Source organism: Oryx dammah, unplaced genomic scaffold (genome assembly GCF_014754425.2).
Source record: "Oryx dammah isolate SB20612 unplaced genomic scaffold, SCBI_Odam_1.1 HiC_scaffold_11229, whole genome shotgun sequence".
Taxonomy (NCBI): Eukaryota; Metazoa; Chordata; class Mammalia; order Artiodactyla; family Bovidae; genus Oryx; species Oryx dammah.
Genome location: NW_024080622.1, coordinates 4,448,623 through 4,469,235, shown reverse-complemented (window position 1 = coordinate 4,469,235; position 20,613 = coordinate 4,448,623). Strand labels below are relative to the sequence as shown.

Sequence of the window (20,613 nt, the reverse complement as noted above, 5' to 3'; positions counted from 1 at the left end):
CTGGTTGGATCTCCTTGCAGTCCAAGGGACTCTCAAGAGTCTTCTCTAACACCACAGTTCAAACGCATCAATTCTTCAGTGCTCAGCCTTCTTCTCCAACTCTCACATCCATACATGACCACAGGAAAAACCATAGCCTTGACTAGACGGACCTTAGTCGGCAAAGTAATGTCTCTGCTTTTGAATATACTATCTAGGTTGGTCATAACTTTTCTTCCAAGGAGTAAGTGTCTTTTAATTTCATGGCTGCAGTCACCATCTGCAGTGATTTTGGAGCACAAGAAAATAAAGTCTGACACTGTTTCCACTGTTTCCCCATCTATTTCCCATGAAGTGATGGGACCGGAAGCCATGATCTTCGTTTTCTGAATGTTGAGCTTTAAGCCAACTTTTTCGCTCTCCTCTTTCACTTTCATCAAGAGGCTTTTTAGTTATTCTTCACTATCTGCCATAAGGGTGGTATCATCTGCATATCTGAGGTTATTGATATTTCTCCCGGCAGTCTTGATTCCAGCTTGTGTTTCTTCCAGTCCAGCGTTTCTCATGATGTACTCTGCATATAAATTAAATAAGCAGGGTGACAATATACAGCCTTGACGTATTTGGAACCAGATGAGCAAATAAACTAGAATGCAATGAAATATGTTACAGCAAATTTTTCTATAGCTCCCATTGCCTTACCATGTGCAGCAGAGTTCTTAGTGTGGCAGATTAGGTTAGGACTGTTTCACTTCATTGTGTACATGACAGGTACACAATTCAAACTTCCTTTTTTACATTTTTTTGCTTATTTTAACTAGAGTATAATTGCTTTACAATGTTCTGTCTGTTTCTGCAGTATCACAACATGAATCACCTTCACACCCCTCTAGGTCATCACAGCACCAAGCTGAGCTCTCTATGCTATATATAGCAGCTTCCCACTAGCTATCTGTTTTACAGATAGTGTAAATATGGCAGTATATATATCTCAATGCTACTCTCTCAATTCATACCACCCTCTCCTTCCCCTACTGTATCCACAAATCCATTCTCTACATCTCTGTCTCTATTCCTGCCCTGTAAACAGGTTCATCAGTACCATTTTTCTGGATTCCATATATATACATTAATATGTGATATTTGTTTTTCTCTTTCTGACTTACTTCACTTTGTATGACAGACTCTAGGTTCATCCACATCCCTGCAAATGATCCGGTTTCATTCCTTTTTGTGGTTGAATAATATTCCACTGTGTATATGTACCACATCTTTTTATCCATTCATCTGTTAGTGGACATTTAGATTACTTCCATGTCCTGGCTATTGTACATAGTCCTGCAATGAACATTGGGGTACGTGTGTTTTTTTCAGTTATGGTTTTCTGAGGGTATGTGCCTAGTAGTGGGATTGCAAGGTCATATGGTGTTTTTTGCTTTTTATGGAACCTCCATACTGTTCCCTATAATAGTTGTATCAATTTACATTCCCACCAACAGTACACGAGGATTCCCTTTTCTCCACACCCTCTCCAGCATTTATTGTTTGCAGATTTTTTTGATGATAGCCATTCTGACCAATGTGGGGTGATACTTCATTGTAGTTTTGATTTGCATTTCTCAAATAATGAGCAGTGTTGAGCATCTTTCCGTGTGTTTGCTGGCCATCTGTATGTCTTTGGAGAAATGTCTAAGTCATTTTTGATTTGCTTGTTTGTTTTTTTGATTTTGAGCTGCTTGAGGAGCTTTTGTATTTTGAAGATTAATGCTTTGTCAGTTGCTTTGTTTGCAGATACTTTCTCCTAGTCTGAGGGTTATCTTTTCATCTTGTTTATGACTGCCTTTGCTCTGCTAAAGCTTTTGAGTTTAATTAGGTCCCACTTGTTTATTTTTATTACTGTAGGAAGTGGATCAGAAAGGATCTTGCTCAATTTATGTCGAAGAGTATTCTGCCTGTTTTCCTCTAAGAGTTCTATAGTGTCTGGCCTTTCATTTAGGTCTTTAATCCATTTTGAGTTTATTTTTCGTATGGTATTAGAAAGTGTTGTAATTTCATTCTTTTACATGTAGCTGTCCAGTTTTCCCAGCACCACTTATTGAAGACGCTGTCTTTTCTCCATTGTATATTTTTGCCTCCTTTGTTAAAGATAAGGTGACCACAGGTGTGTTTGTTTATCTCTGGGCTTTATCCTATTCCATTGATCTGTATTTCTGCTTTTTTGCCAGTATCATGCTATCTTGATTACTGTAGCTTTGTAGTATAGTCTGAAGTCAGGGAATGTGATTCCTCTAGCTCCATTTTTCTTTCTCAAGATTACTTTGGCTATTCAGGGTCTCTTGTGTTTCCATACGAATTGTAAAAAAAAAAAAAAAAAAGTTTTCTAGTTCTGTGAAAAATGCTATTGGTAATTTTATAGGGATTGCATTAAATCTGTAGATTGCTTTGGGTAGTATAGTCATTTTCACAATATTGATTCTTCAAATGCAAGAACATGATACATCTCTCCATCTGTTTATATCATCTTTGATTTTGTTCATCAGTATCTTACAGTTTTCTCCATGCACGTCTTTTGTCTCCTTAGGTAGGTTTTATTCCTAGGTATTCTATTCTTTCTGTTGCATTGATGAACAGGATTGTTTCCTTAGTTTCTCCTTCTGATTTTTTGTTGTTAGTTTATGGAAGGGATTTCTGCATAATAATTTTGTATCCTGTGACTTTACTAAATTCATTGATTTAGCTATAGTAATTTTCTGATGGCATCTTTAGGATTTTCTATGTGTAGTATCATGTCATCTGCGAAAGTGACCATTTTACTTCTTTTCCAATCTGGATTCCTTATATTTCTTTTTCTTCTCTGATTGCCATGGCTGGGACTTCCAAACTTCCATAAACCAAGTGACTCCTGTGGCTGAGATATTGATAGCCACTTGTAGAAGTGAAAGAAATACACCAGGAACCATGGCCTTAAGGACTGGGACAGAAATTCAGCATCTCTAAGACTCAGTCTCCGGTTGACAGGCATACCTCAGATATATTGTAAATTCAGTTCCACACCACTGCAATAAAGTGAATATTGCAATGAAGCAAGTCATGCAAATTTTTTTGTTTCCCAAGTGCATACATAAGTATATTTATATTATACTACAGTCTGTTCAATATGCAATGGCAGTATGTCTTTAAAAAATCAGTATACATACCTTAATTTAAAAATACTTTACTACTGGGATGTCCCTGGCATTCCAATGGTTAAGACTCATGCTCCCAATGCAGAGGGCCCAGGTTCCATCCCTGGTTGGGGAACTAAGATACCACATGCTGCACATGGCATAAAATAAATAAAGATGAAAAGAAATATTTAATTACTAAAAAATGCTAACCATCATCTAATAACACAGAGTTGCCACAAACCTTCAATTTGTTACAAAATAATTGTAATATCTATAAAACTCAATAAAGCAAAGCACAATAAAACAAGATATGTCTGTATATCCCATCTCTGCTTACTCTTCTTTGAAGACTGCTGGGCTCATTCTCTGAAAATGCAAACAAGCCTTCTCCACATAGCAGATCCCTAAACCACAGGCCACCCAGCAGAAAAAAGTACACTTCTTTCTTCAAATGTCAGTCTCAGGGAAGATTTAACCCTGGCCCTGCTTCTGAAAAGTGCGTATCATTTAAGCCTCTGTCCCCCTGGCTTGGCCAGGACCTGGATCAGATACTTGCTTCATGGCAATGATGACAACAAGGTTTGTTAAAGTAACAAGAGGGAGGGGAACACTTGCTGGGAAAATAAAGCAAAAATAGAAGACACCTTCCTCAGTTACAGCATATGCAACCCAGAAAGGTTGCATATGCTGTCTGTCTACAAGCTTCTTTACAGTCTTACTTCACATTTTTCCACCAACATACATCAAAGTACAAGCAAACTACAAAATACTTGCTTTCCTTAGATATTATAGGTAATTTCACATAGTCAAGGCTTTATTCAATTTTATTTCCTGGGAAACATTTTCCATTATCTTCCCATTACATGCTTAATCTCCTAATCATCTAACACCAAAGATAAAGTTCATCTTTTCTATAAAACATTTTTCTGCCTCCTCAGACAAACACCATTACTTGTTTTTTAAGAATTCAAATGGGAATTTTTACAGGTAAATCACCTGTGTATAGATTTTGCATCCATTACTGTTTTTATGGGAAGTTATTTGCATACCTTTTTTTATTAGATTGTGAACTCTTAAGAGCTAAGCCTATGCATTGTTTTAATCTCTAATTCCTAGCACCTAGCAAGGTTTCTGACACATAGTAAGCAAGTATTTGAGTGAGATGGGTAAATGAATGAATAAGCAAATTAAAATCCATCATAAATTAGGTGGATAATCAAGCCTGGCAAGGTATCAAATTTGTAATGGAAAGTAATGAAACAGAAGTTAGAAACATTAGCTAAGGGCAGACTATAGGGGCATTATAAAACATGCTAATGAGTTAATTTTCTTTCTTCTGTAAGCAAAATTCATAGTGTGGGGAGAATAGAAATATAAGTTCTGTGTGAAGTAAAAAAAATATAATATCAACATGAAAGGTATGTTGGGAAGGTAGAAATCTAAAGACAAAGATATTGGTTACAAATCTCCCTGTAGTCTTCTTTTATGAACAAGGAATAACAGACTTGCATGGTTTGAGTGAAGCACATTTTTCAGATATATTTTATCCTAAATCCACTCCCATCATAATAATATTTTGCAAAGACAATCCAAACCACTGGTTTGAACTACTTTCAGAAGCAGAATATTACACAAAGACTGGGAAATTGAGCATCATGGTATTTGCTTGCTAAAATAATCTATTCTTATTTCATCTGTATATCTAGTTTATAATAATAATAGCTAACATATATTATATATTATGTTGTAAAAACTGTTCAAAATGCTTTATGAGAATTTCCTCAATTTATTCTCAGAGTAACCCTTGTAAAGTAGGCGTTCCCATTTTATGGATAAGGAAACTGGAGCTGAGGGAGGTTAAGTGATTTTCACAACATCATACAGCCAGTAGGAGACAAAGCTGGAATTCTCATCCAGGAAGCCTGTCTCCAAAACCAAGCTCTTCATCTTGTCCTGGATATGTTGATATTAATCAATGTATACAAACTGTATACCTGTTTACTGACTGCTCTGCTGTGAATTAAGCCTCTTCTGCCCTTTACAGTCTCGTAACCTCACAGAGTCAGGTATGCCAGTGTATAGTCATGTTCTGTCTTATTATGGGCATTATATCTATGTTTCAGTAATTGTCTTTTTTAAAGAGTCCTATGCAAGTAGAACCTCTGCACTGAGTTTCCTATTGACAAAGAAGACAGAAAGCATATGAAGTTGGAGGTCTTTCCAAGAAAGGAGCTGGCTTTGTAGACTACTTCAGGTAGATGTCACAATAGGTATAAAAGTCAGTAAGGAGATGTAAATTAGAACCTAAGAAAAGACCTATAGGGAACCTTCAGTCAAATAGACTCGATTTCCATGAGAGCAGAGCCATCTTCTGAATAGTTGCTTACTTCTTTTTTCTTTTTAATTTTTAAATTTGTATTGGAGTATAGTTACTTTACAATACTCTGTTATTTTCTGCTATACAGCAAAGTGAATCAACTATATGTGCGTGTGTATATATATATGTATATATATACCCACTTTTTTGTATTTCCTTCCCATTTAGGTCACCACAGGGCACTGAATAGAGCTCCCTGTGCTATTCAGTACATTCTCATTAGTTATCTGTATTATACATAGTAGTGTAAACATGTCAAGCCCAATCTCCCAGTTCATCCTACCCCGTATCTCCCTGTTTGGTGTCCATATATTTGTTCTTTCCATATGTGTATATATTTCTGCTTTGCGAATAGGTTCATCTGTACCATTTTTCCAGATTCCACATATATATGTTAATATACAATATTTGTTTTTCTCTTTCTGACTTCATTCTGTGACAGTCTCTGGGTCCAGCCATGTCTCTGCAAATTGCACCATTTCATTCCTTTTTTTTTTGGCTGAGTAATATTCCAATGTATATCTGTGCCACATTTTCTTTATCCATTCTTCTGTTGGTGGACATTTAAGTTGCTTCCATGTCCTGGCTATTGTAAATAGTGCGGCAAAAAACATTGGGGCACATATAGCTTTAGGAATTATGGTTTTTCTGACTCCAAGTTACTCTAAAAAGATTTTGACTGGTGTTGACTAGCTCTGATAAAAATGAATCTTAACTACATAAAAAGGTCATAAATGTTAACAAATATAATTTCTACAAGTTCACTGGAGTTATTGTCTCCCCTGCAGAGTGTGGAACCAACAATAATTTGGCATCCTGAGTGTATCTTTGACATTGTGGTTGACTTAGGTTCAGTTCAGTTCAGTTCAGTTCAGTCGCCAGTCGTGTCCAACTCTTTGCGACCCCATGAATTGCAGTACACCAGGCCTCCCTGTCCATCACCAACTCCCGGAGTTCAGTAAAACTCACGTCCATCGAGTCGGTGATGCTATCCAGCCATCGCATCCTCTGTCCCCTTTTCCTCCTGCCCCCAACCCCTCCCAGCATCAGAGTCTTCTCCAATGAATCAGCTCTTCACATGAGGTGGCCAAAGTGCTGGAGTTTTAGCTTTAGCATCATTCCTTCCAAAGAATACCCAGGACTGATCACCTTTATTTTTTTTTAATATAAATTTATTTATTTTAATTGGAGGTTAATTACTTTACAATATTGTATTGGTTTTGCCATACATCAACATGAATCCATCACAGGTATACATGTGTTCCCCACTCTGAACCCCCCTCTCTCCTCCCTCCTCGTACCATCCCTCTGGGTCATCCCAGTGCACCAGCCCCATTTAGAATGGACTGGTTGGATCTCCTTGCAGTCCAAGGGACTCTCAAGAGTCTTCTCCAACACCACAGTTCAAAAGCATCAATTCTTCGGCGCTCAGCTTCTTCACAGTCCAACTCTCACATCCATACATGACCACTGGAAAAACCATAGCCTTGACTAGACAGACCTTTGTTGGCAAAGCAATGTCTCTGCTTAGGTTAGTGTGGCTAAATTCCTTCAATCTACTTTGGAATAAAACTTCTGTATACCAGTGACTTTGTCTCTTGATTAACTTGATGATGAGATCAGTTCTGAGAGGGACCACACAGGTCTTTATGTAGCAGTGGTGCAGAGTGAATATGCTCTGCAGGTAAAATCTTTGCTTCCTTAGTGAACTTGTGACAGTGATTCCAGTTCTGCCCACCTGGAGCTGTTACCAGCTCCAGTGCCATACTGTGAGATGGCATTCAAATAGGAGAACACTCATGGGCTAGCCTTCGAAAACTGCCAAGTACACCATGTGCATGCATGCTAAGTTGCTTCAGTCATGTGCAACTCTTTGCGACCCTATGGACTGTGGCAATTGTTTCTTAAACAATATGCTAGCATAATGAATAGTTAGTAAAAGAAAAATAAATTGATACATTCCAATTTGTGGTAGAGCTGTCAGAAGCAGTTGTTAGAATCTTTTCATACCTCCACATGCAGTGGCATCATGTTGCCACCTTGAAATCAGCCATGGTAGGAATATTTACACCACAGAAATTTGCAAATGCTACAAGTCAGAACTCTCCCCACTCCCCTTCCCCTGCCTCCAGGGGTCAGACAGGCACTTAAGTGGACAGGTGTGAGACTATGGGCTGATGTCTGACTAGAAAGTCGAAAAAATGCTTACCCCAAAGAGAAGAAATATTCAAAGTTCTGGAAGACACTTTAGGCCAAACACAGACTCTTCTGAGGCAGCCTCTGTTAGCAGTCTCATTCTTCAGTTGAAGAAGTTAAGTGCCAGTGACTCTTTCACAATAATAGAAGCAGTTATCAGAAATTTGAGAAAAGCAACTAATCCATGCATCTTGGGATTTTACCACTTGGTCTGTCTTTCCTCTTTCTCTTATCCAACCCTGTCCAGTACTCAAGTGCCTGCTGTATCCAAAGCACTATTTAAATTTCTGAAATTTCAAAGGGGAATGGGACCTATTTTTGCCCTGGAGGAACTCCAGGTTTAGTAGGGGAAAGGCACCAGAAGAGATAACCACAATCCATTTGATAAGAAGTGTAGAAGCGGTCTGAAAAGACTGTCATGGAGGCACGGAGTTGCTTAACTGATGTTTCCTGGGAGTTGGGGAAAATGTTGAGAGTCACATGTGGTAAAGGATGAGTAGCTGTATGAATGAATGTCTCCTCAATCATAGCTCATCATTCCATCACTAGTTCATCTCTGTCCTTTTTCAGTATAGCCATATAAAAATATGAATTCACAAAAGTCTGAAAAGTTGCTTTCCTGAAGTCCTATTATTTGTTAACCGTTTGCTTAATTTTATCTGCACATCTGAGTACCAGTTATTTCTAAGACTCACAGACTTAGAGAACCAGTATGTGGTTGGGGGGAGGGGATAGATTGGAAGTTTGGTATTGACATATACACACTGCCACATTTAAGATAGATAACCAACAGCACAAGGAATTCTGATCAATTCTGTAATAAGCTAAATGGAAAAAGAATTTGAAAAAGAGTAGATCATGTGCATATATAACTGAATCACTTTGCTGTAAACCTAAAACTAATATAACATTTTTAATCATCTATGCTCCATTATTAGATAAAAATTTTTAAAAAACACACACACAACCATTTCTGAATTGTAAAGACTACCTCAGAATTTGCCATTTTGTTTAGGATAATAGGACAAAATGACAAAACATTACTATGAAACATATTCCTTTTTCCTAATTGTATTTTATGCTGGATGAAGAAGAAAAGCAATTGGTAATGCATTTCTCCGGAAAATAACTTAAAACTTAACTCTTTCCTATATCTGTCATGGTTTAGTAAATGTGTTTTAATGAATGTATAATATAGTTATTTGTACTAAAATTTATAACTGTCTTAAAAGAAAATTCCATTTTCACTTATCACTGAAGATCTAGCTAGTCTAGGGTGGGGAGTAATCAGAGGAAGCAAACTGTACTTCTAGAAAGAAAAGCAATAATTATTAGCCTTAATCCTGATGAGCCTCTTGATTAAGGACAAGTTTTTTGGTAATATCAATACCAACTACTTTTTGGAAAAAGAATATCTCCATGTAAATTTTTAATATATTCAATTATATCTGTCTCAGTTCAATTCAGTTCAGTCGCTCAGTCGTGTCCGACTCTTTGCAACCCCATGAATTGCAGCACGCCAGGCCTCCCTGTCTAGCACCAACTCCCGGAGTTCACTCAAACTCACGTCCATCGAGTCACTGATGCCATCCAGCCATCTCATCCTCTGTCGTCCCCTTCTCCTCTTGCCCCCAATCCCTCCCAGCATCAGAGTCTTTTCCAATGAGTCAACTCTTCGCATGAGGTGGCCAAAGTACTGGAGTTTCAGCTTTAGCATCATTCATTCATTCATATATCTGTCTACTCCTGCACAATAAAGCATGTAATTGTATTTTTGAATTTCATTTCTTATAATACCTGGATATCAAACTTCAGAACTCTCCTGAATCTGTGTTTCCTTAGCTGTGCTTTTCATTTTGTTTACCTTTGCTTAGTTATCCCTTATTCTGAATACTCCTGACAAAAAGATTTATCTGGTCTGTCTCTGTGCGTAATCCTATTTAGTTACTCAAATAATTAAGAATTAGATAATTAAATGAGAGTCTAATTTCTCTTATTATCAAATAACTATTTTCCTTTTTCAAAAGACGTATCTTTAGTAAAGTTGATGTTCCTTGTCCTGGAAGGAACAAGACATGTAGGTTGTACAGCTTTGTTCTGTTCCCAATGTTGCTTCTGTTTGCAGAATGAGCAGCTGACTTTGGCTGATGTTTGCGGATACCTGCAGAATCTGATGTTGACTTCAGAATAACAGACAAACCCTTCTTTTGGCATAGGGTTTTTGTTCCTCCGCCAGTTCAAGTGAGGCTCCCCTTTTGTTCTGTGCAACCACAAGCTGCCTCTGCTGCTTTCTCTAGGTTAATCACAGACAAGGCCCAACTGTTTGATATGTATCATCTGAGAGCTAAACAAAAACCCAGACCTAAATCTCAAATAACAACAGGAAGAAGGATGCCTCCTTATCAGCCAGTGTCTTATCAAGTGCCTATTGGGTCTTAGAATGGACTTAGACCAAGCTCTTAAATTGACTGGTACCACTTGGGATACAGTTTATAACATGTATTATTAGGAAGCATATAATTGTTGGTGAAAATGAAAATATAGCCACAGTTTTTTTAAAACCATTGTGGTGATCACTAAGTATGCTGATTAGACCTTTAAGATAGGTACATTAACACACATGTAAATTTGTGTGTTAGTAGAAAACCACCTATTATCAGAAGTAGTCCCTCGTGTGTTTTTTGTTTTTTTTTTTTAATCTCTGCATCTTAGAATTACCTGTTGGTGAAATGTCTTGAAAAGATTCACACCTATCCTATTGTTGCCTGCCATTCTCACGCCCTGGTGACTAACTATGGCCTTTAATTCCAGTTGTCCATATACGACATTTGGACATTCTGTGTTGTAACAAACTTTCTTTTAATGCTGATAGACTATATTTGACAGCTTGCCTGCACATAGCCCCACGCAGATAACTTTTTATGGAAGGGCCATTAAAAATCCCATTAGAAGTGGGTAATTCTGATTTTAAAAAATAGTCATAGGTCAGGACTCTGAATGAAATTCAGCACACCCTAATTTCAGGAATTTTGTGAAAGCATAATATTTGCAAAGTATACAATAATGTCTAGAAAATGCACTAAATTGCAGTTATTCTTATCATTTGACACTGTTCACACTTTGGTTTGCCATATGAATTTAAAGTTTATTGTCATTAATTTTAACTGTCATTAATCTTAACAAAGACAGTTCTTTATTTTAATTCCAGCAAGGTCCTGGGTGTTTGCTTTCTGGGGTTTTTTTCCCCCCCTCCTTTTGATTGTGACACTGAGGAATGTGTGAGATAAATGGTTCTGGAGAGAGTCAGGAATCACTGATTCGCTTTCAAATAAACCACCTGAAGCCTCCTATGTGAAATTTTGGTTAGAGACATACAGAGGTTCAGATTCTATTTTTTTCTCACCCCTTATAGGTCACATTACCAAAAAAATTCTTCTTAATATCAAATGCAAGCGGCTATAGTTTGCGCTGGTATCCTCCTACTCAGGCCTAGTGGAGGTGAAGAGCTCTGAACCAGCCCTACCTTTATATTTAGAGTAGTTCACATCCTTCTCTACCCACCTCCTCCTGAAGCCCCAGCCCCTACCCACAAAGACCTGATATTTAAATTTTAATATACAACAGGGTACAGTTCTAATTTCCAGAAAGGTGCTCACATATTTACTTAGACTTCTGCTAAATTATACCAAGGGGAAATCAAATTCAAACCATAGACACTAAATTAAACATTTCCAATATATTCATTGGGTTTCCCTGGTGTCTCAGAGGGTAAAGTGTCTGCCTGGAACATGGGAGACCCAGGTTTGATCCTTGGGTCAGGAAGATCCCCTGGAGAAGGAAATGGCAACCCAGTAGATTCATTGGTAACTCTGATAATGAACTTTTATCGAGTAACTACTGTGGTTTTTATGCTCTTTTTTACTTTTCAACAAGATAGTTGTTTTAATATATTTTGTGAACAGTTTTGAGGTAGTTTTCCATATTAAACCTCTATTGGGCTACATCTAGGAAACAGTGATACATATTTCTCAGGACTCAGGAGACACAATGTGAAAGGATTGATTCTTCCTAAGATTAGCCATGTGAATTCCCTCATTCCCACAAATTTATGTATTAGTTGTTGAAAAAATACTGTAAGATGAATTTCTTAATAATTTCCTAATAATTACTGATTATTTTCAGAGTGATACAATAGCAAATTCCTTTTTAACTAGTGACCTCTATTCGTGGATGTATTGCTGTAAAATAATCCACCCTTATCATTTATCATATTGCTGAGTATCTGAGTAAGGTAGGAACTATTTTTGATATGCAAGAACAAATATTGAGGTAGTAGTGTTCCATGCACTTTCTGTCAGCAAAGGTATCAGCTGTCAGGAACCCCTGATAAGTCCCGTTTCAAGCCAGTAGAGTCTGGATAATACCAAACTACAAGACAACAGTTAGTGTGTGTGAGCTGGAAGTACTGCCAAATTGAATTACCATCCTCACCCAAAATAAACAGCCTGAAGTTAAACAAAGCTGAGTCATTCATCTGCACGGTATGTAAGAGGCTTTGCTAGGAAGAAAGACCTTTTGATTTGTCAAAGCCATTTTAAAACTACTGCCATTCTCCAAGCCAGATGTTGAAAAGGTCAAAGGGAAGCTTTAAAATATGATAACTCTGTCTCGGAGTTGGGGGACATATGGTACTTGCTAAACAAATGGCAGACTGAATGAATGTTAGATAAGGTTTGCTCCACTCTGGTGCCACCCTCAGCACAGAATAAAGAACAGCTCTCCTATCCTGACTTCACCACTAACTTAATCTCACCAGTAAAAGTAACTTCAGCTCTTTGGTTTCTCCATGTGCAATATAAGGAGACTGTGAAATATGCTTTTTCAGTTTTGTCAAGCTTCTTAAGATCCCATGACCTTAAAGGGCTCAGAGAATAGACAAAGGATCTTGGTTCAAATAATCATTTCTTGAGAAAAAAATTATAGGAAAAAATGGTTTTATTTACAGTCTATGAGCCAATTCATAATCTTTTTTTTAATGGACAAAGTATCAAAATCTTTCAAGTACAGGGAAAATAAGGAAGTGAATAATTACTCATAGAGGGGATTTTGTTAAAATAAAAAACTCATTGTATCATTTCAGCAACCATTAAATTATTAGTACATGCTTAGTTTTAGGGTACTTGTCTTATTTCCTCAACTATTAGGTTGGATTCTGAAACTGCATTTTCATGGGGTAAAGACAGCTGATTATTATAGATGTGATCTCCCTGGGAGCAGGTGCAGTGCTGGGTACTCCTTCCTTGTCCCCTGCAGTTCTTTATACAATGCCAGGCACTTTTGTTCTTTGACAATATGTATTGAAAACAGTATTTGGGGGCAGAAAGGCTTTTTTAAATCACTTAGTACAGTATATTAAAGATGAAGAAAATATGACCCCCAAAATTCTCAGAATTGTAGTTCTTTCAGTGTTCAGTATCACACTGAGACATTATACACAAAAAGAATATGCTTTGTAATGTTCTGCCTACAGTGAAAGGAGCTGGTCTGATAAATTTTATAGGAATAGTTCTTAGCCAATGAAGTTAGCAAAAGAGAATAAGGGTGGTTTTCAAAATTCTAAAAACTTGAAGTCGTTCTTTTGTCATTCTTGTTTATAGAGCTGTTAAAATTTTTGGAAAAAAATATTTTTAAATAGTTAATGCTGACAAGAAAAATTAATGCAAAGGAACATAGTAATACCAACATAAAAACATTATCTGAATCTGAAATATGATCCCTAAATATATTACTTTACTGTATTTGATAACCTTCAGTGCACTTTTCACATGTAGATTTAGTTACTGTTTATAGAAAGGTGTCATGGCTTAGCCAAATTAGAAATAGACTAAGTGCAAAGATGTTTATAGGTCAGGCTTGTAACCTAGGTCTTATACACTGTGAAACTGTGTTTTTCGTGGCATCTCTCTGTCATTTTAATTATAGAATCATCACATTTTAGAGCATTTGGTTTAATATTTGTCAGTAACAGTTTATGCTGAAGCCTGGAAAACCTCCAAATGGTATAGTCTAACACTCTGTATTTACAAATGAGGAAACTAAGGCCCAGAGAATTGAAGAAATTTTAGTTTAATTAGAATTAAGGCACAGAATAAGTTGAGACTTGAACATGTAGTGTATTGCTACAGCTAATATGCCATTTATTCTACTTTTAACTCTAAGATGTTTTCCTCATATATTTATACCCTTTCAAAAATAGGGTGAAGATTAAGTAAATAATACTCTGGTGCTTGGAATGAAGGAGACAGAAGGCTTACATTACACAATGATGTGTTTTGAATATGTTTATTAAGTTGTGTCCAGAGTTGATGACTGTAGGCAATTGGTGATTTATTGAGTCTAGGACAAATCTCATACTTTGACAAATTTTCCAGTTTTCCCTTGGAAGAAACTTTGAAACAAAAGTAAAGCTTTGAAACAAAAACCTATTAGATACACAGCCTGAGTGTATCTTCAGTTCAGTTCAGATCAGTCGCTCAGTCGTGTCCGACTCTTTGCAACCCCATGAATCACAGCACACCAGGCCTCCCTGTCCGTCACCAACTCCCGGAGTTCACTCATGTCCATCGAGTCAGTGATGCCATCCAGCCATCTCATCCTCAGTCATCCCGTTTTCCTCCTGCCCCCAATCCTTCCCAGCATTAGAGTCTTTTCCAATGAGTCAACTCTTTACATGAGGTGGCCAAAGTACTGGAGTTTCAGCTTTAGCATCATTCCTTCCAAAGAACACCCAGGACTGATCTCCTTCAGAATGGACTGGTTGGATCTCCTTGCAGTCCAAGGGACTCTCAAGAGTCTTCTCCAACACCACAGTTCAAAAGCATCAATTCTTCAGAGCTCAGCTTTCTTCATAGTCCAACTCTCACTTCCATACATGACCACTTAAGCCTAAATCTTATGACTAATTGTTTGTTTGTTTTTCCTAATAGAAATATGAGTTCAGCTGGCCCTGAAGGGAGAAAAGTGATGAGGAGGTGTGATGGACTGATTGACTCACTGGTCCATTATGTCAGAGGCACCATTGCAGATTACCAGCCAGATGACAAGGTGATTTAAGAGTTAGATATCTCTCATATTAAATTACTTATTTTGTCTTACTAAGACTTCAGAGTATTCTTGAAGTAGCTGCTTGGGTTTGGCTTTATTCATTAACTCATTTGTTGAGCTTAAGATTTCCCATACATGCTCATAAATTTTAAAATCTATATAGTCTGGTTTTTCTTTCTACTTTCCAGACCCAAATTTCAAACTGTTTAACACCTCTAGATATTTGAAAGGAGCTTAGATGCTACATTTTCAGCAATGAAATTCATCTCTTCCTTCATCCCCAAACTTGCTCCTCTGTATAATCCCTCTTAATATTTATCACCATCTACCAAGTGAAAATAGAAATCTAAGTAATCTAGGACTTCCTCTCTTCCGTCACATCCCACATCCACTGGACAACAAATCATGTGCATTCTACTTCTGAAACACTCTATAGTTTAACCACTCCTCTTTAATGCTACTACTGCTATCCTAATTTGTGCATCTTTCATACTGATTATTGTAGTCAACTCCTGATTGATCCCTATAAGTAGTATCTCCTCCTGTTTTCCAACTCCCCATGGCTGGTAAGCAATATACCTAAAATATAAAGTCATTCTGAACACACTGTAAAAACCAATGTTTTAAAAAATTCAGCCTCTATTTCTTAGCATTGTGCTCATGACCATTTATGATTTAACCCTAGCCTTCCTAGCCATACTTATGTCACTCCCCCAGGCACCCCGTAGTCCAGGCACACCCTGTTGCATCCAGTTAACCTTGTATGATCTAAAGCCTCAGAAGTTCTGTGATATGATACCTACGAAGTTACCTATATATACATATATATAATCAATATTCTTGTCCTGTTTCTCAGGCCACAGAGAACTGTGTGTGCATTCTCCATAACCTTTCCTACCAGCTGGAAGCAGAGCTCCCAGAGAAATATTCCCAGAGTATTTATATTCAAAACCGGAATATCCAGGCTGACAACAAAAGTATTGGGTGTTTTGGCAGTCGAAGCAGAAAAGTAAAACAGGTATATTGGGAAGTCTTTGAAAGAAAAAGTGTGCGTGTGTATTTTTAAGTACTTAGTGTATGTCAGGCTCTATTTTAAGTTCCTTTAATCTTTGTATCAGTCCTATGAGGTGTGTATTAGTATCTTCCTTTACTGATGAGGAAACAGAGATACAAAAATGTTAACTGATTTTTCCAAAATAATTCAGCAAATTAGTAGAGGAGATAGAATTCCATCCCAGGCAGTCTGGCCCCAGATTTACATTGTTAGCCATCAAACCATACTGCTCTGTGCCCCACAGTTTAGGAAGTAAACTTAATACCATGTGGCCAGTGGTATAGCATTGTCTTAACATTAAAAGAAGCTCAGACATTCAGCTTTAAATGTTCTAGAAAACAAACAAGACATCCTAAAAACAAACCTCATAGGAAGGACACCTTCCAGACTGGCATTTTATGAAAATTGAAGGAATGTGATCTCTCCTACTCCTCAGAGTACCACCGTTGTGATGAACTTGTAGAATACTTGGTAAATTTAGAATCCTGATGCTATCCTGGACAACTTCACAAGACTCTGTGAGAAGAGGCCTGTTTTTCTTATCTTCGGAGCAGTTGTGACAAATGTAGCTTTTAGCTTATCAGCAGCCTGAAAAATATTCTAGAACAGTCTTTGCTTAATTCTCTGTATTCTCTCTCACGGTGAGGGAGAAATAATCATCATGGGCTAAAAGTTAAGTGATTGTAGATCATACATGTGTGCCTTTTTAATGGTTAAGGTCTTATTAGTTTCTCTAGACAAGACAATACTTCTGGTCTCTTGGTTTGAGTATGGAATTATATAAATCACTTGAAGTCTTTAATTTTGGATTCCATTATGTGTGTGGTTAGCAATACCAGGACATGCCAATGCCAGAGGAAAAGAGCAACCCCAAGGGCGTGGAGTGGCTGTGGCACTCCATTGTGATACGAATGTATTTGTCCTTGATCGCCAAGAGTGTCCGAAACTATACTCAAGAAGCATCTTTGGGAGCGCTCCAGAATCTCACGGCAGGAAGTGGACCAGTGAGTATTGTGCTACTTTAAAAAATAATGACATTTTAGATACACCTACATTAAGTTCAGAAATGATAGTGAAGTAAAACCATCAGTTTTCTTGCTTTAGTCAAGAAAGTTCTCAGGAATTGCCAGAGTTTGGCTTTCCAGGACTTTCAGCCTCAGCTTCTGCAGAGCCAAGTCAAACTGTAAGTGAAAGGCTCAGTATTTATCAGTATTAGTCAGAGCTCTTTCAGTTAGAAGTCTCAAAATCCTACCTAAACTGGCTTAGGCAAAAGAAAGGAATTTCTTGACTCATATCACTGAAAAGTCCAGGGTGGGTTTTCCTTCTATCCTGGTGGGACGTAGGTGCCCCAGGGATTGTAATTGTGATTCTTGATCTCTGGCCTCTGTTTTCTTTCCTCTGTTGGTTTCTTTCTCAAAGGCTATCCTCATATTACAGTAAAGATAGCCACCAGTGATTTCAGGCTTACCTTTCATCCAGCCCAGTGTCTCCACAAGAAAAGAAACTACTACTATTTTCCCAATAGCTGTAAGAACTTAGCCATTTGCAAACAAGTTTCTGTGGCTAGGAGTCTGTGATGTTCTAACTGGTCAAGTCTGAGTTGTGTGCTCACATGTGAATTTCAGGGGCATATGGTTGAGTGAGCAAAGTCACTGCCACTTGTACCATATAGAGTGACTTTCTAATGGAAAAGTCAGTGTTGTTACCAAAAAGAAGAATGACTGCCAGAAAGCAGAGACAACATATGTCCACTGCAGTTGGAAAGAACATCTGTGCTTTTGTGTCCCAGAAAGTCAACTACAAAATGAAGAGCTACGTCTCTTTTCAGATGTACTTACTTTACACCAGCAAAATCAAAATATTAAAAAGAGTAAAAACTTACAAGGTCCTGTGATAAACCATAATGGAAAAGAATATGAAAAGGAATGTATATAGGAATGTGTATATGAATCACTTTGCTGTATAGCAGAAATTAACACAGCACTGTAAATCAACTATACTCCAATAAAATTTATTTATTTTTTATTCTTTGGCCACCCCACATGGCATGTGGGATCTTAGTTCGCCAACCAGAGATCAAACCTGCACCCTCTGCATTCGAGGTGCAGAGTCTTAATCACTGGACCACCAGGGAAGTCTTAAGAAATTAATTTTAAAAAGAGTAAAAATTTGTTCCTTCTCCCATGTATTTTGCAACATAGTAAGGGAGTCTATAAATATTTAATTATTTGAACTAAGCTTGTGTTCTTTGCCTTGATCATAAAATGATTAAACTCTCTACCAGCAGTTCATTATAAGGCCAGCCTAATTATCCACCATCAGAGAGGAAAGTACTCTTGTACATAACAAAAATATTATTTGTTCTTCACTTGAGAAGCCATGTTCATTCTTTTGTTTATACAAAAGCTTGTTCAGCTTCGAATAATACTGTGAAATACTGAAGCCAGTATTTCTCTAATTTTAGCACTGTGGTTAAGAATACAACCAAACTTTAATCTCTTTGAAATTCTTTAAAACATACTTGTGCACAAGGAGAAGGAAATGGGGAGTGACCAGGGAGCCCTGACAGACACAGAGACATAGTTTATCATCTTATCTTCCCACTTCCCCATGCTTGGTTTCCCAAAACCACTTCTTTCATTTTCCCAAACTACAGAGGCTCTCTTATTAACTAACAACCAGTCAAATTAATAGAAAAGATCAGAAATTATACTGCTGTGTACTTATGATTTAAGCTCACTGTGCTCTGCTGCTGCTGCTGCTAAGTCACTTCAGTCATGTCCGACTCTGTGCGACCCCATAGACGGCAGCCCACCAGGCTCCCCCGTCCCTGGGATTCTCCAGGCAAGAACACTGGAGTGGGTTGCCATTTCCTTCTCCAGTGCATGAACGTGAAAGTGAAGTCACTCAGTCATGTCTGACTCTGAGTGACCCCATGGACTGCAGCCTACCAGGCTCCTCCATCCATGGGATTTTCCAGGCAAGAGTACTGGAGTCGGGGGCCATTGCCTTCTCCACACTGTGCTCTGAGGGTGGTTCAATATGAGCTAATCCTTTAATATGGATTTTAGCCTCTTCCATCCCAAATTCTATGTTAGAATCAAAACCATTCAGAGGTGTTTCCATATTCCTATCAAAACAAGAATATTTGCCACCTAATATACAGGAATATGCCACTTAAATTCTGAATATGTAGTTTGTTACCTAGATTCTAATTCCTCTATTCATTTATTAAACAGTATTTGAGCACTAAAAGGCACTAGCCTAGTGCTAAGTATATAGTGATGAATAAGACAAAATCTCTGTGTTTGGTAATAATCTAGCTGCGATAAAAAAATAAACAAACAGAAATCTAAGATACCAGGAGAGTTCCAAGTCAAAAGGAATCCAGGAAATGGAGATATCTTCACAACTGTTCTAATTACGTGAAGGCATTTAAAATCATACCTAACCGTAGACTAGTCCAGTCCCCTGAAAGGAGACCTATACTAAACTGGTAATAATCTGTACCCAAAGCTGTTGGAGTTGAACTTAAATAGAGATTTATAGGAGAAAATTATTAGCAGCATGGGACAATGATAAGAGGACTCTTTATTCTTTTAAGTTGTGAGATCCTTTTTATTAAAGTTTTGATTTATATGTGTTTCTTTTCTAATTATTGCATTCCCTGATTTTCTGTGTTTAGATATATGATAAAAGAATACTTGGCTTTATAATTTATAAAAGGAATCACTGAACAGAAAAACATGAAAAGCTGGCCATTAAACATAGTTCTAGAAAATACTCCATCCATCTACCTGTGTTCATAACAGAGACATCACTGAAAATTGATGGCCATGTGTCTTAGATGGCAAAGAACCTGAACTGGACTGAATAGCTTCTGAAAGATAGAGTATGGAATTTTTATATAAAATATGACAGTAATTTCTTGTCAGCAAGAATACCTTAATGTAAACTTTATTCAAGTATAATGGCCATTATTTTTAAATGACACAAAAAGCACAAAAAATATAAGGAAAGGGAATAGGATGATAAAATTTGCCCATTTAGCAAATTCTCTAAATATAGTGTGAAGTATAACGTACAATATAAATAACTCTTGGAGGCGTAGTGTACAGCATGGTGACTATAGTTAATAATACTGTATTGGTTAAAAGTTCTCATCACAGAAGGAAAAAAATTGTGACTATATGTGATGATGGATGTTATCTAAACTTATTGTGGTAATTATTTCACAATGTATATCAATACATATATCAACTCATTATGTTGTATACATGTAAAATTAAAAAGTACATTGTAAAAGTTAAAATCCATTGAAATAAACAGTTTTCAAGTTTCTAAAACACTAAAGGCACTTAATTTGATACCCACTGGAAAAAAAAAACATATTTCTTATATCACACTGTACCCACAAATTAGTTCCAACAGCAGTGCAATTTAAATGTGGAAGATAAAACAATAGAGATTCTAAGTGTTAGCATAGAATATCTTCATGACCTGAAATAGGGAAAGATTTCTTAACAGTAGACATAAAAAGCACATAAAGTAAAAGTTTCATGAATTGATTACATAAAAATTAATAGCTTATGCTAGAAAACAAGCATAAGCTGGAATCAAGATTGCCAGGAGAAGTATCAATAACTTCAGATATGCAGCTGACACCACCCTTATGACAGAAAGCAAAGAAGAACTAAGAGCCTCTTGATGAAAGTGAAAGAGGAGAGTGAAAAAAT

General features: G+C 37.1%; 1 protein-coding gene across 1 annotated transcript in view; it reads left to right on the top strand.

The window, feature by feature from the left end:
* The window catches only part of LOC120861168 (plakophilin-2-like), a 92,086-nt gene that overhangs the window by 59,736 nt on the left and 11,737 nt on the right, over nt 1–20,613 (top strand). The window contains exons 7-9 of the mRNA XM_040236822.1: nt 14,706–14,823; nt 15,680–15,841; nt 16,708–16,881. Of these exons, the coding sequence (XP_040092756.1) occupies nt 14,706–14,823; nt 15,680–15,841; nt 16,708–16,881 (454 nt within the window). The remainder of the gene's footprint in view (nt 1–14,705; nt 14,824–15,679; nt 15,842–16,707; nt 16,882–20,613) is intronic.